This window comes from Typopeltis vanoorti, chromosome 12, assembly GCF_054136105.1.
Source record: "Typopeltis vanoorti isolate ZY-2024b chromosome 12, IOZ_Tvanoo_1.0, whole genome shotgun sequence".
NCBI classification, from domain to species: domain Eukaryota; kingdom Metazoa; phylum Arthropoda; class Arachnida; order Uropygi; family Thelyphonidae; genus Typopeltis; species Typopeltis vanoorti.
Window position 1 is genome coordinate 123,258,312 of NC_143560.1, and position 24,145 is coordinate 123,282,456.

At 36.0% G+C, this 24,145-nt stretch overlaps 1 protein-coding gene across 1 annotated transcript in view; it reads right to left on the reverse strand.

Annotated features, from left to right (window-relative positions):
* Positions 1–24,145, reverse strand: part of LOC150101198 (deubiquitinating protein VCPIP1-like) — a 331,399-nt gene that overhangs the window by 297,688 nt on the left and 9,566 nt on the right. The window contains exon 2 of the mRNA XM_090402113.1: positions 1,822–2,488. Coding sequence (XP_090258239.1) covers positions 1,822–2,478 — 657 coding nt within the window. The 5' untranslated portion in view covers positions 2,479–2,488. The remainder of the gene's footprint in view (positions 1–1,821; positions 2,489–24,145) is intronic.

The following is a 24,145-nucleotide window of genomic DNA, read 5'->3' on the forward strand; positions in this document are numbered from 1 at the left end:
ACAAATACATACATTTAAGAATTGGTTTCAGAAATCAGTCCCAATTATACAGGGTGTTCGGGATAAATTTGACAGTTTCGTAAGGAAAAAGAAAATCTTCTTTGTATCTATTAAATTTAATGAATTGACAAAAAAACATTACAGGCAGAGTTAATTACAATACTATCAACAAGATTTACTCAAAATAACCACCATTAGCATCGATCACAGCTTCAATTCTGCTTCGGAACCTCGAACAAGCTGATGCTACAGTCTCCCTGGGAAGGGCCGCAAAAACTGTTTTAATTTTATCCATTAACTGGGCTTTTGTATTACTGGAAGTGCGATTGGTGTCTTTTTCAACTGCGCCCCATACAAAATAATCCATGGGGTTAAGGTCTGGGGAGTTTGGAGGCCAAACATTTGGACTGGTGAAGTCGTAGAAATTTTCAGACAACCATTTTTGACTTTTCCCAGAGGTGTGGCAAGGGGCCGAATCCTGCTGCCATACATACGGCCTACCATTGGCTACCCTTGTTATCCAGGGCTTGACTACAGTTAGCAACTCCACGAACAAAGCCCGAATTCCAATGCCAGGGTTCTTCAACACCTGTTCCTGCAGATTTGCGAGGAATTCTGCTGTACGAACGCAATCAGATCGTCTGCTAGGGATCTTTCTTCTTGCTACATCCTCGTAGTCACCATTGCAAGTCTCTAGTTCATGCCTGATTGTTTTTACTGTATTCAGGGAGCATTGGGCAGCAGTCGTAATATCCTTATTTTGATGGCGGGCACGAATCATCATGATACAAGTTATTCTCTTCCATGATTCAGGTGGGTTCCAGCTATCCATCCTTTCTGACATCTTGTATATGAATGAAGAAGGGTCCAAACTTTTAAATGAAGAGAAGTGTGTGTTAATACATGTAACTTACGGAAAAATATAATTAATTATAAATATGTCAAATTTATCCCGAACACCCTGTATATGATTTTGGAAGCATCTCAACTTTTTCATAAAAAATGAATCTAGCAAAAAATTTCTAAATTGGAAATTAACTTTGGAAACCCCCCAAATTAAAAAAATTATGTGAATGTATAGCATCTTCCTATGTTTTTTTTTAATGCAATAGAAATAATTAGTTATATAGACAACTTTTTTTTTCATGTTCTTTTCAATCCAGCAACACCTGTAGATAAAAGTAACAACACTGAATGTTCATCTGAAAAAAAAAAAAAAAAGAGAGATTTTTGGACAAGATGAAAGAACATTTTAGTATAGCATGAAGTACTGCAATGGTCAGCTCTGCTATATTATTAAATAATAATAATAATAAATAAATAAAAAACACTCATTTTTGAAACTGTGTTTTTGAATTCTTTCCATGTGAAATTAACATCAGCTGTCTATAATTGATAACAGACAAACAGATCATCATTCTTCAATTCACAAACATGGATCAAAGTTCACATAATTAATCTTAAATAAACGACGAGTTTTATTTAAAAAAAAAAAAATTATCCAAACAAAAATGTTGCAATTTTTTGTTTTAAATCACTTAAGTATTCCAAATTTTTTATACAAAATAAACTAAGTTGTATTATGAGGTTTCGAAACACTTTTACAAATCATGCATTTAAAAATAAATGGAGTTTTCAAGAAAAAAAAATAGAGTAAAGAAATTCGTTTATGAACGTTTTAGATAGCTGCAAATAGAACAAAAAAGAGAAATGTGTAGCAGTCATGCTCATCACAGTGCAAACTATTTGGAATAATGAAGTATACTATCACTGAATATTGTCATATCTAAAATTCAGAAAAAATTTTAATTTATCAACTACCTTATACTTCTGTAAATTGTTTTCAAAGTGTCTTTTAAGGTTACACCGCAATGGATGCCAGAAAAGTTCTCGTCCAACCAGAGCTCGAGATACTGCATGAACTAAACAATGTCCATCACCATCAGCATGAATAGGTATCAGTCTTTCCTGATTATCATTGGAGGCCTTAATTAGTGCAAGGGTGCCTGAAAGATAACTCATACTTCCAGATATATCTCGTCCATACCCAATAACACTAATATGTTCTGGATCTATAAGAAATGATCTATCGCCTAAAAGACTACAATCAAATATATCTCCTTGATTCATTTCAGTAAGACATTTTGCCTTCCCACTTTTTTTATCCATCCCAAATTTAGTAAGTAAAGGTGACAAAAGCTTACAGTGATAGTTGGATAATCCTAAAACTTTAACCATTTCAGTGCCTCGCTTTGGTGCTATGCTTCCAAGCAATACATTTCTAATCATGTTATGAAGTGCCACACCTGGATTAGATACTTCAGCAATATCATGCAGAGCACTCCGTTCGTGTCGTTGACCACAATGGGTACATTCAATACTCCTATCATATGAAGGAAAAAATAATCTAGAATGGCATTTTTCATCTGGGCATATTCCACTGTAAACACGATATCTCTCTCTTGATTTTGATGCCATGTTTTTTTATCTGAAAAAAAAAAAAAATTATAGCAAACAAATTGAGAAATGCAAAAAACTTTTCATGATTTAATTAAAATTATTAATTTACTAACTTGTTTACCAATTATTTATGTATTCATCTGTACATAACATAAATCCATTATATACAGTGACAGGATCATCAGCAGCTGGCAATCCCATGCCTAGTATATTTGTTTTCACTAATATGTTAAAATGTATTCCAAAACTGTTAAATCTAATTTTGGTTTAAGTACAAAATAACAATACAGCTGTATTTTCAAATAAGATTTAAGAAACTCAGTACCAATCTCTCTATCTATATATATAGAGAGAGATATTTTTTTTCAAAGTATGAAACAGAAGGTGCTTTAATTCGGCATCAAAAATTTAAAAGAGAGGATAATAACTATCCATTACTGATTTTTAATCTAAGCAGCAAAACAACATTTACCTGTGACACATTTCAAAAGCAATTAAGAAAATGCCACTTTCCATATGTAAACTGCTTAAAAGATCCATATATGTGCTCCCCCCCCTTTTTTTAATGCAGCTATCAGGATTACCAAAATTGTAATATTTTGCATGTAATAATTTACATAGCCATCTGCATGGAGTCCAAACAATCATACTGAGAAGCCCACACCAACCATTACTAATACCAGGGATGAATGCTGGTCTTGAAATTCATGCTTGCTCTTGTTATCATTCAGGGAGTGATAGATGTCATTGAAGTCTAATTAGCAGAATAATGAATTACTGACCATTTAAAACTATATACAGTGGTATCTCACTGATCCCAACTAATAAAAACCATGCTTGTTCGGATTAGCGAATCCCCCCCCCCCCACAAGAGAGAGAGACAACAATAACTAGCGTTTAAGACAAAAATAATCAGATTCTAATGCTACATCAATTTAATTAATGTCAGTTAATTAAATAAATTAACTGACAGAAAAAAGCTACTGTACTGTGATGTAAAACAAAAAATAATACAGTACAAAAGTTTATTTTACTAAAAAATTTAATTTGTATGTACCTGCATTGTTGAGAATTCTGATTTAATAAAATTGCACAGTTCAGTACGTAACTTAATTTGCATAAAAATTATCACTTTCTTGTACACAACACAAAAAAATGTTTCACAAAATAACACAAAAAATTTTTTTTTATTTCTTTGTAAAAAAGTCACTGATTTTCTTTTGCTTCTTGGAAGCTAAACTTTTTTCGAATGCTTCTTCTTGGAACTGCATCAGCAACAAAATTTTGTGGAATGGCGCATCATTCTGCTTAGCCCATTCTATACACACATTAAAACTGTCAGCTGCCTCTTTATGTTTTACTTTTTTTTCTTCGAGTTCTTCATCGTCATCACTGTCTTCTAATTCATTCTGTAGCGTCATATTTATAATTTCGGCATCTGATTCGATTTCACTTTCAGTTCTACCTGTAATCTATTCCGTAACATCTGTTTGTGAAATTTCAACATCTGGATTTATATTTTTTTAAACAAATTAGGCACGTTTTGCATTTCCTCTTTTTGTGTATATTTGTGATTCATGCCGACAATACAGTACGTACTGTACATTATAAAAAAGCAAACGTGAACACACAATAAATCAAAATAGGTCTCCAGTATAACCGTACAATCGACAGTATGAAAAAATACTGTACTGTAATAATAATAAAATAAATAATAATAGTTAACATAATAATTATTAAATAAAAATAATAGTACACAAAATAATAATAAGTAATAAATAAAACTTTTTTTCTTTCAAACCGCAGTTCGGATTACTGGAGGGTTTGGACTAAAGAGGTTAGGATTAGCGAGATACCACTGTATTTAGAAATTTATGTACATCTAATTATACAAATGATATTCTATCTTTTTTTCAATTTAGCTATTTGAATACAAATTCTACCCTACGGTTCTTCTTTATGAACTGGTCAATAACATAGTTATAAAAAGTTGGTTGTAACTTAATTTTCCCAAGCAACATGCATACTTGTAAAGGCTGGCTGAAGCTCAATGGCTAGAGCTACATTAACTGCGTATGGCCTGTGTTTAAGCAACAGAGAGACGATGTGAAATGGCTATGCGCGCGCATGAAATCACAGTGCTGCTGCAAGGACCTGGAAGCTCCTACAACCGAGCAAGCCAAGGTAGCTTTCACTAGACAAGCAAGCAGTGGCCTTCGATACAAAACGCAAAGCTCAATTGTTGACGCGCAAGTTCATACAAAAAAATAAAAGCCTAAATGGAATGGTTATAAATGCATGCATTTATTAACAAATAAATATTACTTCTTTCTCAATTAATGAGCTTGCACAGCAAGCATGGAAAATTTGCTCCTGACTGACATAATATCCATCATTATTTCCCATTAGTCATTCACTGACAAAGCACTCACAAGCACCTCTGACAACCTATTTCACTCACCACTCCAAGCAAAATACCTAATCCTTATACCTTTGCTAACCACACTCTTACACAACTTCCAGGTATCCCCCGTGTCACATATTGCAAAATTTCTTTATGTTTCTATTATATTCCTTTTTTGGGTCTATATTAGCTTTGTAACTAGCAAAGCTTCAGCTTATCCTCATAGGAAGCATACACAAACAACATTTGGGTTATCATGCATGAAACTTCTTTCCTACTTCCACATCCTAAGAAACCCAGCCATAAAATCTGTACACAGTAATAGTCCAAATGTGGTGTTCATATCAAACCTCATAAAGAGAGATAATAACTTCCTTATCCCTACCTGTCAGTATGTTTCTAAACTTCCAAGCAATCTTTCGAGATATTTTGCTTGTTTTCTGCAATATGTCCTCTGAATTTCAACTCTGTCCAGCATTACCCCCAAATCTCTAGACTCCAATTTCTTGAAGTGCACTTATTACATTTATGCAATACACAGTCCATAGTTTTTAAATCCCAAAGTGAACTTCACACATTAATATACTGAACTGACAACCAGAACCCCTTGTCCAAAGTACAACTATAGTTCATCCCACAGGTTTCTACACCACCTTTATTAGCTATTACAATCCCTAGTTTAACATTACTCACAACTGAATACCCCCACAAATCATTCCCAGTATCACTGATATACAAAATGAATAGCAGTGACTACAGAGTCTGTGGTATCCCCACTTGTCACCTACTTTATTTGATTCAACTACATCATATACTACTCTCTTATATATATGTCACTAGTTTCATGTTCATTCCCATTTCCTCCAACCTTACATAATAGGGTTCAATGTGGTGCCCAATTCTTTTGCAGAGTCCAATTATTAATACTGAGGTGTAGCCATTTCTTTATCCAACTGTCGCATTATTGTAGAAAGTAATTACTAAGACAAGAAATGTCTCTTTGTGTAGCCACATACTCTGCACTGAGTATCATATCACTATTAATCCATTTCTGATTTCTGTCCTTAACTAACTTTTCCAATACCTTAACCACCACACCTGAGATATTAGCTGATCTATTTGAAACCTCAGTCTTGTAATTTCCTTTGCAGAATGGAACCATTTTGCCCTCTTTTCATCTTTTCATTTCATTTCTTTTCATTTGTCTTCTGGCAAGGTTCCCTTGGAACCTTGCCAGAAGACAAACATCCTAGTCATATGGACTGTTATATTCACCCAATACCTAACATGTTATATTGCTAATTGGCTGATATATCCTCACAAAATGATTGTTTTGTAATGCATTATTTCTTCTGCTTCTGTCACATCCATCAGCTATTCAAGTTATCTTTCCATAATCATTCCTCTTTTCACTTACCCCATAGTCAAGGTTTTGGTATTTCCTTTTCTTTGCTGATTTCCTTTTATACTTTGATTCTGCCTTCCGTAGCATGCTGGTCTAGCATATGCTGTGTACTGCTCTTGATCTTGGTGATCACTCTTTAGATTCTCTTTGCAACATTAACTTCTTGCAATTCCTATTTAATGATGATACTCATCCATTTAACTCTCATCTGATTTATCACTATGGTATGCAATCTGAGACTGCATTCTTTAATTACCCATTGATGTTTTTCCCTGCACCACCAACATCCTTCTCTTGAAGGATCTTAGGCCATAGCACTTTCCAAACTGCCTCCAGAGAGTCAATCATCAGTTTCGTAGTTACACACACAGTCCCTCTTAATTGAAAATTCCACATGCTTGGTCACCTCCCGAGACCATGTTCACTCTCCCCATTCCAATACCTCAAAACCTGGATAAGTACTTCCACCACGTTGTTTCAGGTAATTACTTTTCAGGAGTTGCATTAAATTTGTTTTCTTTCCCATCCAGTGTCTTTTTCTCCTAATCTATATCCCCCATAATGAATGCTTATCCTGTGCTCAATGAACAAATTTGGTGCATGTCATCTATATACGCTTTTGTACCTCCTGGCCTATGGAAAAACAAAACTATATTTTGCCTTAATAGTTTTTACCTTACACTAAACAACTTCAAATATCCGGAGAAAGTTTTCTGCAGATACCCAACTCAAAAACTTTGCACCATCTCTCTTATACAGCCTATGTATTGGCTCACCTGCAATTACAGTTGTTCTTAATCAATTCAACCACATCATACTTTGACAAGTGCTTTACAAAATTTTACTCTCTCACTCTTCTTTTTTGCATCTTCCAATAATGCTTTCATATCCCATAGCATTCCATACTTTTCACCAAAAGGTGATATGGAATGTATTAGAAGAGTTTATCTTTAGGTGAATGGTTGAGGACTGCTAGTTTTATGTAGTTTAAACATGTTGTGGAGATATTTATCACTTCACCTATCTTTTCACAAGCACTCTGGATAAAAAGAGATGAGAATAATTTTACTTTGATCCAATGTGTATGAATGGGGTAAGTTACAGAAAGCTTGTGTGTATGTAGACACACACACACAGTTTCTATAACCAGAAGAAAATACAATCAACCATTTGAAAGACTATGTCTAAGGAAGGTCGTACAATTATTTGATTCTTTCCCCATTAGGGCAATTTTACAAATAGTTCCTTACGTATGGCAAATCTAGAGTGATGGATAATGCTGGAAAAGTGTTGAATAAAACAATGCAACTCTAAGCCAATCAAGGGTTATGGCCAATCTAAGCAAAGGTTCAAAGGAGACTAATGTTTCAAACTGTGTGCTGGCAGTATTAACCAATCTGCAATAGACTTGTTTGGTTTAGTCTCCAATGAACAGCCAAGGTATTTTTTTATCTTCTTTTAACTTTACTCTGGTTTGCAAAGTTAAATAAAAGCAAGTGAGGAGAGTAGTGCACTCACTTGTAAATACAGTAAGATTAATCTTTAGATGAAACTGAATATCAATATGAAGTACAAAGGTGGTCAAGGCATTACAGGCCTATCAAATGACCCCAAACAGACTAAGACAACTGTGAATACAATTGTTCTTTAATACAAATTGCATCCATCACATGTTAAAGGATCTGCACTACTAATATTCACTATTATAATGAAATAGCAGCTTGGTATAATTTATGAAATGGGAAAGCTTTTGATTACATAGATGGAAGCCAGATACATAGATGTATTCCTCTTAACCTAATGAGTATTCAAGCAAAAGGCAATAAGTCTTTACAATATGAAAGAAAGGCAATTCAAGGGAGCTGGAAACTTTGTTGACAGCTAAGGCTGCTTTAACAGATTTAAGAAATGAGCATGTGAGGTTTCAGTACATTAGTGATTGGTGAAGCTGCAAGAGAAATTTGTGAAAGTAGCTGATGTCTGCAAATGTGATAAAAGAAGATATCGAGAAAGAGGACTAAAATGCACATCCATAATGTAGGTGAGACTAGTTTATGTGGGAAAAAATAAACTCAAACTTCCAGAGAGGGAAAAAAAAACACTAAGTTTCAAAGCAACAAAGAAAAATTAACACTTCGTTTGGAGTATAACACTTCAAGCAACTAAGCTCAAACCACTCCTCATTTATTTGCATTCGATGGAATCAGTAATGCTACACTTTCTGTGTATTACTGTTCTAATGCAAAAGCAGAGATCACAATTCTAGTGGTGTTTGAAGAGCATAAACTCAAGACTTAATGTTTATACATTCTCTTCATTCCAGAAGAGAAACTTTATTGTTAAGTACATTAATTTTAACTTTTTTCTGGATAATGCATCTGGTCATTCCTTATATAATCAGCATAAAAATCATGGATGATTTTTATGCTGGACCACTGCTGTTTAATCTGTTCATTAACGATATATGGAAGGGTCTAAGTGGGACAGTTCATTTGTTCGCTGATGATGCAAAGTTGGGTAGGGCGATAGTGAATGCAGAAGATGTCAAAGTCTTGCAAGATGACTTAGATAGATTGGAGTTCTGGACTAAGGAGAATGGATGTCAATTTAATGTGACAAAATGTAAGGTTATGCATTTCGGAGTGAAAAGATTAGCAGCAGTATACCACATTGGTGGAACTGTACTCCAAGAGATTGATGACGCCAGGGACTTGGGAGTGTTGGTGGATAGGGAGATGAAGTTTAGGGGGCACATTGCGAAAGTAGCTAAATCAGCTCATCAACTCACTTGGTTGTTGAAAAATACCTTGACGAGCAGAGAAAAACAAGTTATTGTACCTCTGTACTGAGCCCTGATAAGACCTCATCTCGACTACTGTGCCCAGATTTGGTCACCTCGGTTCCTTCTTGATGGGGAGGAGGTTGAGAGGATCCAGAGGCGAGTGACTAAGATGATAGCAGGTCTATGGAATGAACCATATGAGAACAGGTTGAAGATTTGTGGGTTGCAGAAACTAGTTGATAGGCGGAAAAGGGGAGACATGATTGAGACATTCAAATTGCTAAAAGGATTCTATAGGATTAATTCAGATGATATTTTTGAGATCAGGACTGGTGGTGGGAGAACTAGGGGACACCCATGGAAGCTGGGCAAGAGCGTGGTTAGCAGGGGTGTTAGAGCTGGGTTCTTTACTTTTAGAGTGGTAAATGAGTGGAATAAGCTGCCAGAGTCTGTTGTGGGTGCTATGACAGTGAGCGAGTTCAAGGCAAGGTATGATAGATACTGTGAGAATGTTGAACAGCTGTGTGAACATGATGTTTAGGGCCCCCCTCGATGAGTCTAAGGACTCCTGGAGTAGCCGTGGTAATAATAATAATAATAATAATAATACTTCTGCCACCAAACATAACATCTCCTTGATTCAGCCTATGAATCTGGGTGTTACAGTACACTTAATATATTAGTATTTGTTAAAAGCAGCAATACATTAAAATATTTCTGACAATTTTACCACATTTATCAAGGCATCCAAAAATATTGCAGAGGCATGGGAAGAATTTTCTGAAAAATGTTTAAATGCCATTTTGAAGAAACTATACCCCTAACTTGTAAATACCTTTTAAATCTTAGAAGAAAATATAATAAATTAAAGATGCCAAGAAATTACATTTTTGGTTTAATCCTTTATCCAAGTGTAGCAAACAATGTTTGTGCCTGAAGTATTTTCAGGACAGGGAAGAATTAGAAGAAAATGTTGAATAAGTAGCAGAAAAGCTATTTAGTCATGCACCCATGACTAAACAGCTGCAAATTACGTGGAAAAGTTACTTGAACCTCATGGTAAGGAATGAACCAAAAAAAAAAAAAAAAGACCTAACAGAGTTTGAAGCAGCAAAAATATTAGAGACCACTCAGTCTGAGTTCTAAAAAAAAAAAAAAAGAACAGGCACATCAATTCAAAGGAAAAGGTGACTGCATTTTGTGAAATTACACGTGGGATGGCCATGAATTGAGAAGGCAGATACAAATAATGAATGCTTTTTTAAAATGCAAGAGTAGAAAATGACTTAGCATACTATAAACAAAAATATATGAGGAACAGGAAGTGTAGCATACTATAGACAAATCTATAAAAAATACAGTCCTTGTTACGTAAGTTTCTAACATGGATTAATTGCCTTGAGCCTCCAATATATAAAGGAACTTCAAATTACCTTAGAAAATCTGAAGGATCAGCTAAGATCTTGCTCATCAACAAATTAAATAAAAAAAATCAGCCGATGCCTTTTATTCCCCAATAGGGAGTAGGTGGAGCCATTTTAGCCCTATCTAACTTTTGAAGACTGAGGGAGCAGTTCAATCTTCCCCATAGATATCTGACCTGAGACTATCACTAATTATACACAGCATCCAGTGAAGAGAGGTGGCTGACAAGTGCCACCATATCATGGTGCCTAATTCTAGCACACTGTTTACTGTCTGAAAATAGTGTGGGTTCTATGGTCGATTTTCTTGAGTTAATGTCAGAAAACTTCTGCATGCCCATATCAGAAATTGACTAACTGAGGAACTGGCCAAAACAAAGGCTTAGTAAATATTCCTCTAGTTGAGGACTAGAGTTAAATTTATGACATCTTTTCTTCAGACAGTCTAGTCTGAAGAAAATCACCATAAATAAATTAACAAGCCATGTATTCTTCAATTATATCATGATTAAGTTGGTGTATTACACTGTGTTTCTATTTATCAAATTTCTATTTTCATAAACATTCTACATGTTTTAAATTATGATTTCTGTATTTATGCCATTTACCACATACATATAATCTTAAATTTACTTTTTTTAGCATTATGGTTATAAACATTTCTGACATACTATTTATCAGATATATGTATTTTATATTTCCCTTTTTAGCACTTAATGTTATAAATTAAATTATTCACAGCATGCCTAGAAGAAATATTCAAACTTCTTGATTGGGAAGGGAAAGGTCTGAAGATAAATGGAAGATATTTAAGCCATTTACCCTATGCAGATGACTTAGTTATCTTTACTTCAACTGCACATGAATTACAGACTTGTATCCATGAGCTCCAAATTGCTTGCAGAACAGCAGGCCTAAAGATAAACCTAACGAAGACCCAAGTTATGTTCAATAGCTATGTCCAACCAGAAATAATAAAAATCAATAATGCAGAAATTAAACAAGTAGATCATTACATATACTTAGGACAACAGATATCAATGGAACAAAATATCATGGATGAAAGTAAAATGTGCACGATGCTTGGGTGGAAAGCATTTGGAAAATTACATTCAATATTCAAAAGCCAACTACCATTATGCCTGAAGAGAAAGGTTTTTAACCAGTGTATTCTTCCTATACTGAGATATGGCTGTGAAACATGGACACTGAATGCAAAGGAAATTCAAAAATTAAGAACAACACAATTTAGTATGGAAAGAAGTATGCTTGGCATCACAAGATTATTATTATTATCACCCAAGACCTCATGGAGTCAAAGACTCATCTGGGAGGTCCTTTTATCACACACACAGCTCATCATACCATGTTTTAAACACATTCAAACTCTTTGCAGACACCACTTTCTCAGGCAAGGCATTCCAATCATTCACAACTCTGCACGAAAAAAACCTGCCTCTCACTCCCCTACTCACACCCTCTTTATACAGTTTCCAGGGATGACCTCTGGTTCTCCCCTGATCTCCCACTATTCTCTGTACAACTTCTCCACCAGTGATCTTATAACAACCCCTTACCAACTCGTAGGTCTCTATCATATCTCCCCTCTTCCTCCTGTCCACCAGACCATGAAAATTACATCTTTTCAATCTTTCCTCATACTCAACATTCCAGAGGTGAGAAACTACCTTAGTCAGTTGCCTTTGAACCCTTTCCAACATCTCTTCATCCTGAAAACCCAGTGACCAAATCTGGGCACAATAGTCCATGTGTGGCCTAATCAAAGCCTTATACAACGGAACAAGAATCTCCATACTTCTACACGTCAGTGTCCTCCGCATCATTCCCAGAAGCCTTTGTGTTGTCTTCACAATTTTGGCAATGTGTCCCCAAAATTTTAGATCCTTATCCACTATCACCCCCAGATCTCTTATTTCCTCTACCTTCAACAATATATACTCACCAAGCATAAATTCTGCATCCCATCTTTGTTTTCCAAATTTTAAAACCTTACATTTTGCAACATTGAATTCACATCCCCATTTCCGTGCCCAATCACTCAATCTATTCAAGTCTTCCTGTAAGGCCACAACATCTTCACTACACTTTATGGTTCGTCCCAACTTGGCATCATCTGCAAACTGAATATCTCCATCCAAATCTTAACCTATATCATTAATATACAAGTTAAACAGTAATGGACCTAAAACAGACCCCTGAGGCACTCTACTAGTGACTTTCCTTTTCCTGGATATCACTCCCACATACACAACTTGTTGATACCTATCAGATAGCCAGTCTCCAATCCAATGCACCAATCTAATATCCAACTCCATCTGCTCTAGTTTGACTGTCAACCTATCATGAGGTACTCTATCAAAAGCCTTTGTGAAATACCATTCTTATCAACCCAACTCTGGATCCTAGTTCTCACAAGCTTCTCCAACAATTTGACCACAACATCTGACACAGATAGGCCTATAGTTTGATGCTCGAGTTCGATCACCTCCTTTATGAAGTGGCACAATCTTGCCCTCCTTAGGAACTTGACCGAGTACAACTCACAAATCACACACAAAAAAATATGTCAAGGCAGGTGTCAACTCCCTGGCACATTCTTTCAGAATACATGGTGATATATTATCAAGTCCCACAGCCTTATTAACATCTAGTTTACTCAACTCCCCATACACCTCTTGCTCACCTACAATCAATCTCTCTTCCCCATCATCAACTGCTCTCAATCCCTCCATGAAGTCACATTCACAAGATTGAAAGATCTTTATGAACTGTTCATTAAGTATCTCCACCACACATTCTGCATTAGCTGCCTTTATACAATTTTCTCCAATCAGTGTCATCCTTCCATAATTATTCTTTCTTTTGCTGGCTACGTATCGAAAGAATTCCTTAGGATTCTTTTTGGTTTCATTAGCCAACTGCTGTTCATACCTCTCTTTAGCTACCCTCACCAACCAAGTCACCCTCCTTGCTTGGTCTTTGAAGACCTCATGGAATTGGTTATTTCCACTTCTCTTATGGTGCCTCCACAATGCCCTTTTTCTCTGTATCGCATGCTTAATCTCCTTATTCATCCATTTCACACCCACCTTATTTAACCTTCTCACGCTTGGAATACATTTCGACATTGCATCTACTACAGTTTTTGAAAATCCCCCAAGCTGCATTGATCTCTTTTCCAGCTAACTCCTCATTCCATACTACACCCACAAACTGCCTACTGAGCTCTTCATAATCACCCCCCTTGTAGTTCTACATATACCCTTTTCTCACAGAGGTCCTCGCACTGCTGGCAACCACCCAGGATCACCTCATGGTCACTCTCACCAATTGGTGGATGATTTGACACCTTATTTATAATTACATCCTCTGATGAGATGACCAAATCCAAGACCCTCAATCCTCGTGTGCCCTCTGTTACATACTGTCTAAGGTAGTTATCCCTCAAAAACTCAAGAAACTCATTTTCTTTACTTCCAGTTGCTATCTCATCATTCCAGTCTATATTGCCATTATTAAAATCACCCATTATGATCACCCTTTTCTTATTTACTTGGCTAATTTGATTGTACATTTCATTATCACCACCATCCACATTACCTGGTCTATAACAACATCTCACCAAGTATTTGATTCCATTCACCTCTATCTCACACCATACTGCCTCAAAACTACTGGCACTATTTCCCTCTTGCATCTCTACTTTATATGGACATAACTCTTTCTCTATCATCAATAGCACTCCCCCTCCCTTTTTACCCCTTCTGTCCTCACTAAATACATCGTACCCTTCCATCTCTATTCCTATCAGGATGTCATCCTCTTCCAACCATGTCTCACTTATTCCAACAATTTTTGGGTGAACAGATGCAATTAATGCAACCATTTCATCTGCCTTGTTTCTTATACTTCTAGCATTTGTATACAAACAGAACAGCTCATTTCTGGATCTATAGCTAGTTCCACTGATACCACTCACTCGATGTGATCTCTCCATGCTCAACTGGGACCATTTCCTTTTCTGCTTCTTCATTTTAAAACCCTTTTCAATTCCAACTGTTTCCTCTTGATCCCTGGTCATCCCAATCCTTTCCTGCCTACACATGCTCACCTCCTCTTGGAGCATCTACCTTTCTCAGGCTGTGTACCCCTGTCCACAATGAGCCTCCCCGTTTCTCTGCTCCTCTTGCACACCCAGTCTCTCATTTTCTATACTCATACCACTCACTTCCCCATTCATAACCACCTCTTCAATCTCTCCCGCTCTTCCACATCACTTCCCACTCGATCTGATTCATTCTCTCTATTCACTTCTCTACCTTCCAGCAGCAGTCTCTCCAAGCAACTCATACTGTAACCACTCAAATGCAGTTCATTGCTCCCATACAGCTCACTTCGTCCCTCAAACTCATTCCACACATTAACAAACTGTACTCCCGTCTCCTCACATATTTCAGCCAGCATATCATTCATAATCCTTGCTATCTGCCTCATTTCACCTAGGCAACACGCTAACTACCCTTCCTGTCACACTATTCTCTTTTATCCTTCTAAGTAGCCTCCTGATATCCATTCTGACACACTCTTTGTCCTCTCTCAAATCATTCGTACCTATTAATACTATTAACTCTTTTGCTCGTTCCTGCCTCATATCCAATGCCTCAATCACTCTACTCGTTTTAGCACCTGGGAAACATACCTTGTGCATTTTATCCTCCAGCACACCTTTAATAATGGAGTCGCCATACAACGCCACTTGCTCATCTTTCCTGCCATCGTTATTTATTTTAATAGTTTTTACCTGAATTTTCTTAATTTCATTCCGCATCCATTTCATTTCTTACCTCATCCAATCCATTTCAACTTCCGAATCTCGCAACATATTCTCTCTATCATTCAATCTTTCTAACTTTCTAACTCTCAACCCCCTCTTCTCACTTTCACTCTCATTCATCCTTCTTTGTTTCCGTACTTTCAGTCCAACATGTGTCAAACTTTTGCTATCATTAATTCTTTTTTCGCTATCATCCATTCTTTCGATTTTTTTTACTTTCGATTTCTGCGTCACACCATTTCTAGTTTCGTTCGTTCTCTCATTTTCATTTCCTTCCGCCACTCTCACCTCACTTTCGTCCCTTTTAACATCCATTACAGTTTTCAAATCGTTCTTTTTTTTTTTTTTTTACTGATTTTTTAACATTTTTTCGTCTCTCTTTCTCACCATCCTTCTCTTTCACATGTGCAGTCATTTTCCCAGCAACAATTTCGCTACTAACACTTTCTGTCATCAATTTCATATTTGCATTCATCAATTCCTCGTTCAGGTCACACTTCGCACACACCCTCCTTCCATCCTCACCAAATCATTTATGTAATCGAAAGAATACATATAACAGACCTCACACTTAACGAAACAACTGAAATCTAAATTAAAGTCATGGAATGACAATGCCGCCACCATTTTTTGCAGGTTACTAAGTCTAATAATAGCGATTTCATAATTAAGTTTCGGCAAAAAAAATCCCCCACTAATAAAACCGGTAGCGCACAGCTTTTACAGCCTCTCTCTTACTCAAACAATTACGCATATATATTTAATTATTCGTAGAAAACTTATCCCAATCAGGAGCTCTTCTTACACATGTCACTGCACTTGACTCACGAGCGCCCTCTTCTAAGATTGGATCACAAAAGGAATACATGGATAAGAAATCAAACCAAAAGTCTCTGACATCATAGGAAGAGTGAAACATCTGAAGTGGCAATGGGCTGGGCATATTGCTCGAAGACAAGATCGGCGATGGACAAAAGAAGTACTGGATTGGATTCCACAAAAGGAAAAACAACCATGACGCCGACCTAAATCACGGTGGTTGATGATATCATACAATTTGCAGGAGTGACATGGAAAAGGAGGGCCATGGGCCATGGACAGAGAGTTCTGGAGTAATCTTAGAAAGGCCTTCATCCAGCAGTGGATCGACAATGGCTGATGTTGATATATATTGCAGGTGCAACTGTGATATACCATACTTTGGCCAAACAGAAATCAATCGAGTTACACATTGAGGAACATAAAAGAGATGTCAGTTACAGGAGAACATGAGCCAGTGCTTTGTCTAGTCATGTTTTGTTCTCGGCCAATTCTAATGAAGAAAACCTTAGCCATACAGTCCTATGGGACAAGTCTAATAACATTTTCCGTTGCCATGATGAATTAGAAAGAAAGATAATAGAATCAAAAGAAATCGTTCTCAACAACAACCTGAGTTACAGCCTTTCAGACTGTCATTGCGTTACGATCAAATACTGGCATTCGTGAGATGCTATACACATGCATAAGCCCAATAATGAAGCCAATGAGAGAACAGTTTTGAATGTGCAGACTTCAAAGTTGAATATATATACACTAACTTTCCGTGATGTTTAGAATTATTTCCTCTTTGTTTTACTGGTTATTTCTTTTTTAATGTGCACCTGAAAAAGGCTGATACAAGCTGAAACTAGTTGTGTGTAGAAACCGAGAAAAATGAAAACTTTGTTTTCATTTTTCTCGGTTTCTAGTCATTCAATTTAAAAAAAAAATATATATATATATATATATATATTTATTTTATTTTTTTAATGTGAATCTCATTGCTGAAATATGTGTCATCTTATTCATCCTAAACTGCATTATAGGCATCAGCCTAAAATCCAGTTTTGGACTCATGCCATAGTTTTAATGGTCTTCCAATTTTCTTTCCCCATTTATTTTAGAATTATACAACAATTCTGATTTAGAAATTTTAATATCTCTTTGATCTGTAGTCACATGTAGAATATCCAACTATTTTTTCCTCAAGAATTTCATATCAGCAGTTTGGATTCATTTTTCAACTTTCTTTTTTTTTTTACAGTCCATGTGTCGCTTTCATATAATAGAGCTGGTTTAGATAGTTGTTTTTGTACTAAGAATGGCTTAAATATATCATTTATTACGCCATTTACTTTAATAAAATTTGATATTTTAATATCTATATATTTTTCGTCTTCATATGATAAAACATCCCAACCCATCTAAAAATGTTTACTTGTTCTAATATTTTATTATCCCCATTTTACTTCTTACTGAGTTTCCTCCTTTGAAAGATATTTTTGTTTTTTCTTTGGAATTTTCATATACTATTCTGAGATTTCATTTAATGATTTTACTAATCTTTGTAAATCATCTTCTGATGTAGCTAATAATCTGATCATCTGCAAATAATAATGTGCCTAACTTTGTATATTTATTTCTATTTGAAATGAACTCTGCTGTTTCAAGATTATTCTTTACTTTCATTTATTAAGCATATGGGTAAAAATATAAGAAATGAATGAGTATAACTATATATGGATTGACACTTTAGTTAATCAACAGCACTATTTGAGAGTAAGTGCAAGTACCTAAGACTTCGAAGGAAAGAGTATGTGAGGGGCAGTTAGTGATATGATGCATAGTCTGCACAAAGACCACCAAATTCCCTGCAAATGTAAATAGGCACAGCAGGTCGTCCAGTTCAAAATCCATCTGGAGTAATACTTCGAAAGATCTGCTAAAGGATACATGCAGTAACAGAATCGAGGTAGAAAAATATGCAAAAAGATTACAATAAGGGGTACTGATGTCAGTGCTTCATATAGGAAAAAAGTCATCAAAAAACCTAAAATACAGAAAGGCAGCTGAAGTAGATGATATCTGACCAGAAATGCTGAAAAATCACAGGAATATAACAAAGATCTGCGAGTTTTGTATATATGGAAAAGGCATAGGCCAAGTTACAAAGAGAAAAGTTGTTCAAAACATGAAATAAATGGTACATTATACTAAGCAATACACAGTTTATATTTAAGTTGTAAGTCAGCAGTTCAAATGGAAGGAGATATACAGGAAAATGGCTTGATGTTAAATTGGGTGAGACAAGGAGGAACATTACCTCCAGTATTATTCATCATCTCTATGGATCACATTATGAAGGAAAGTGGCACTAGTGTTATATTGGAATTGGAGATATTCAGATCTTTATGCAGATAAACTCTTTACTTTATACTCTTAAATAAAAGCAGTACAAGTCTTGCTATAATAAAATTGGTATGAAAATCAGCAATAAAAAGAGACAGTGAAAATAGTAACATTCAAAATACCAACTTTATCCTAAATGAAGAACTGGTAGAACAAGTAAAGCATTTCAGCTATTTTGGAACAATTAGTGATGGCAAAATTAATATGGAAATAAACAAAATTAGCAAAGCTGGTATGGTAAGAAGTTAATTGGATATATTTACATGGAATAACAGAGAAATTAGTGAAAACACTTAAATAGCTGTATACACAACAGTACTAATTTACAGATCAGAATTGGGTGAACAGATGGAATCAATGACAGAACCATATTATCATTTATATGGGCACTCCATGGAGTCAAATGACTCATCTCAGGAGACCCACTTTATCCAGTAATACAATAGCTATCATACATCTTAAACCTATTCATTGTTGGGGCACTCACAACCACCTCTGGCAATCCATTCCATTCACGAAGAAAAGAACATAGTCCACACACTCTTAGACAACTTTCAAGTGTGATTCCCTTGTTTTCCCCCTACTCCCCACATATTGAAAAATGTCTTCTGTGTCAATCTTATAGTATCCCTTTAGTAACTTATAAGTTTCTATCATATCTCCTCTACTCCACTTGCCAGCTAAACTCTGCAACCCACACACCTTCAATCTATCCTCATAGGGAATATTCACAGACATGTCACCAGTTGGGTCACTCGTCTCGTCTCTCCACCACTTCCTAATCCCCAAGAAACAAAAGTGACCAAATCTGCGCACAGTAGTCAACATGTGGATGAATCATAGACTTATAAAGAGGGATGATATTTGACCAGAAACTATTAGCATACAGGAATGTGTGAGCAGAATTTACAGAATGGGAGAGAAATTATTTCCTCCCTTAGAAGACCAAAATATAGGATCTGATGATATTGGAGTCCTGACAGGTAAGAGATTAATTTGAAAGTAAGCTGTTGATAAGAACTTAGCCTTAAATGCAAAGTTTACATCATTACAATCATAATATTGTGTACTCCTGCTGAGGGATATATCAGGAGTTTAATGATGGTAATAATTAAAAAGTAGAAGTGATTGAGTAAATCCCTGCAAATCTCCTCTTTATGTCTTTGCAATCTGATACTTGTTCTTATTTGACTGCTATTTGATTTCCTCTGTATATTTATTGAATTGACCATAGGAGTTAATTAGGTATATTTAAATCAGCTGATATTTTAAACATTTTTTTTCCTGCTAATTTTATCAAATGCTTTTAATAATCAATGAAGGCTGCATGTGTTTCTATTTGATATTCTCATCTTTTCAATTAATTTTTAAAGCAAAGATCGAGTCTAGCAAGGTCGGCCTTTTTGGAATCCATTTTGTTCATCTAACAGTTTGTCCTCAACAGTATTGTTAAGTTGAAGGGTGATTAAATATCACACCATACCACAGGAGGAATAAGGGTTCAAACATGGGCCCTTCAAGAAGTGTCAGAACAAGTAGAGTAAAAATCTGTAGAAAATGAAATTCTTTTGCTACCTAGCCAATCAACATTGACAAGATTCCACATAGAACTCAATTGCATAAATTGGAACAAATGGGGATGATACGAATCTGGTAATTTGAATCAGAGGGTGGCTGATGGGCAGATATCAAAGAGTGGTTTATGGATGAATTGAATCAAAGAGAAGGCAAGTAACCAGTGGAGTACCACCGGCTCAGTACTTGGTTTCATTTATATGTCAATGATATAGGATATGATTTGACAGGAAATATTCTGTTGTTTGCTGATGATGCTAAACTGGAAAGAGCAATGATAAATGAAGGTGATTAAGAGATCCTGCAGAAAGACAAACTAGTAGTATGGGAATGTAAATGGCTGCCAGTCAAATGTGGTCAAGTGTAAGGTGAAGCACCATGGGAAGAGATCAGAAGGTGGGCACTATATTGATGGAACAGAACTGCAGGAAACAAATGAGGCCAGGGACTTGAGTGTGATTGTGGACATTGAGTTCAAGTTTAGAAGGCATATTACAAAGGTAATTCAAACAGCACATTAGATTACGTTGTTCTTGAAGTACACACTAACAAGCAGGGATAGAGGTTATTCCCCTGTATAAGGCTTTAATAAAGCCACATCTGAACTACTGCAAACAGATCTTCTCTCAGATTCCATGAGGATGAAGAAGTTGTGGAGAGGATTCAGTGGTAGTTCTGTGGAATGCTCCCTATGAGAATAGAAGGTCTGTAGGCTTTAAAAATTAGCTGATAGGCATAAAGGAGGAGACATGATAGAAGCATTTAAGTTATTAAAGAAGTTTTATAGGATTGACACTGAAGACTTTTTTTAGTACATGTCAAGAAGGCAGAGAACAAGGAATCACCAATGGAAGCTATATAAGAGTGTAGTTAGCAAGGGCGTTGGGACTATAATTTTTGGACGGTGGTGAATGGGTAGAATAGATTACTGGAGGTGGTTATAGGTGTTATATATATCAGTGAATGAGTTTAAGGAGAAATATGTTAGGCATTGAATGGCTAGTGTGCAATAATGGATCTTCCACAACTAGTCTTCTTACTTCACGGAGATGCCTGGAGAATAATGATAATCTACTTCCACAATGCTACTCGCATCGCCAATCACTGTAATATTATGAAGTGCAGACATTTCTGAAATCTGTTAAACCAGCCATGGATAGTTACAATATTTTCAGCTCCCTGAAGTTGCTTTTCTTTCACATCACTGTAGATTCACTGCCCTTGTTTGAACAGTCATGAGTAATGGAATCAGTGGCGCACCCAGAGGGGGGGGGGGACACGGGCACCCCCCAAAGAAAAGGAAAATACACTAGAAAAATTTCCAAAAATCTTTTCCTAATTAAAATTCATTTTTTTAATTTATGTTATGTGCTACTTATGAATTAGCGATCACTGCAGATGCTCAGTTATAGGTCGTATGCGATGTGTAGTGTGTATTCGCAAAACGTCTACTCAACTCGCCTCCCCCCCCCAAAGGTTAAATCCTGAGCGCTTGGCCCCCTCCAAGATTAAATTCTGAGTGCACCACTGAATGGAATCTTGGTGATCTTGCCACCTCCAAGTAACCAAAAACTTTCCACTACATAAATTCAAAAGATCACTGTTTCATTATAGTAGGGAGATTTGCATGGTGTATATTCCTTAATGCAAACTGCATCCTTAACAATTATATTCACGGTTCACATAACCAGTTTGAAGTCACTGATAGGCCTGCCTGCAAAGCATATCATGGAAACTTTTCCTAAAGTCCATAAAACTTAACTGTAACAAAAACTCAGAACCTAAGCTGCTGTTTGGAAATTCGGAAAAGATAAAGTGCTATTTTGTGACCAATTCATTTTAGATAAAATTTCATTTACTTCTCATAGTTTAGCTTAACCACCTAATAATTAGGGAGCTTTGTGGATTGTTAGTGATATTCCTGAAATATGTAGTTCTTACACTGAATGACAACAAAATTGCAGCAAAAAAAGGATCAGTACACCATACCATGCAAAGATCAAATGTGATTAGCAGCATAGATCTCTTGAAAATGGTTAATTGTTGTGAGTGCAGCATGTATTATTATTATTACATAACTCCTCCAGGGAGGGCACCTACACTACAGCTCTGTCTCTACCGCACAACCCACCAACTACAACGAACCGGAACTACACCAATGCCAACTACCACCACTAGTACTTTCACAGACAATCACAAACATCCATGCCCAGGTCGGGATTCGTACCCGCAGCCTTTTGGCTAGAGAATAAAAGTGAGTGTAACCGTGGGATAAGAAAGAATGTGAATGACAGAACAACAGTAAATGTAAAAACAAAAAGTAAGACTATGGATGCAAAAGAGAGGCCAAGAAGCAAGATTTGAAGAACACATTGATTGGGATGAGAAGGGAGATGATTATGTGCAGCAGTGGCGGTCAGTGAAAATTTTAAGTGGGGGCTGCATATACAAAATAAAAAAAAATTATTTTTTCCTAATCAGTAACCAATTTATTAATAAATAAATTTACATATTAAAAAATTGCTTTATTAAAAATATTTCATCCTCACCATGAACACACACCAATAATAAAAGTTTCGTATCTCACAGATACGAAAATCGAGCAGTGTCAGATTCACTTATGACAAGCGCAAAAGAATATCGGTGAGTCGAGCTGCAATTGGCCAAATGTGATAATTCTGACACTGCGTTAGATCGCAGTGCATTTGTTTCGTAACCTTAAGTGTTAATCGAACAATTCCAATTATTAACTATTCAATCAATGTCGAAACATAAACTGTAACCTTTAACATGTTATATTGCATTTATATAATGTTGTAAGCATTGTTATTATTTATAAACACAAACAAAATTTAATTTTTTCATTTTGGGGGGGGGGGGTGCTGCAGTGTCGCAGTGCTTATGTACAAGCCGCCACTGATGTGCAGTCAGATCAAACATTTGGTAGATAAGAATGAAAGGATGCAAAAGAATGAAGGAAAGTAGAAAAGAAAAAAAAAAGGTAATGAATGACACAAGAATGGCAATGGATGGAGATTCCATTATTAAATGTGGTGAAAGAGGGTATACAAAGTAGGATCTGTTTTCAAGAGGGAGGATAAACATGATGATCAATTCTTTAGATATGAGAAATCAATAAGCAAAAAGAGTTAATGATGACTGTGGGAACAAATGATTTGGTTAGGCATAAGGAGAATGTGAATACAGATATGAGCAGGTTACCGAGGAGAGTGAAAGATAAAAGTAGACAAGTTCAGATGTTGAATAAGAATCATGAATGGCATACTAACAGTAGTATGAGAAGAAAAGAAAGCAGTCTGTTAATGTGTGGGATGCATTTGAGAGAAGGGTGGAATTGTACGAGTGTTGATTTTCAATTAAATGGATGCACTGCTAGAAGAAAGTGTAATGAGATGTGAATTATCAGGAATGTGAAACAGATGAGACTGAGGTGCTTCTGAATAGAGAGAGAGAGAGATTGGTAGTAATAGTGTGAGTGATGAAGGTGAGGGAACAAGAATGCAAGATGGGGAAATGGGAGGTTAGGGTGGAATGGAAAACATGGCACAAAGAGACTGAATGGTGGAAGCAACAATGAATGTGTGTATGGGATGGTTAGAACCAGAATGGAATGACCTAAAATGCAAGGAGAGTAGTTTAGTCTCGAGAGAGATATGGAATACATGGTGACAAAATGCAATTGGGCATGAGTGGACATGGAAAAATAACAGTCAACAGGTGACATGGACTGTTTATAGATATATTCTCATTTATGAATGCCATTTCAATGATTGAGTTTATTCAACCAAAAATTGTTGAAATAAGTGAATTATGGTTGAATGAGGATGATATCCTGATGGGAATGGAAATGGAAGGATAATGTTTCGTGGGAATGTTTTTCATGAGGACAAAGAATGAAAGGGAGAGGAGTGCTTTTGATGATAGCAGGATAATTATGTCCACATAAGGTGGAGATACAAAGGAGGAAATAGTGGTAGTAGGTGGCTGTAGTGGTTTTGAGGAGGTATGT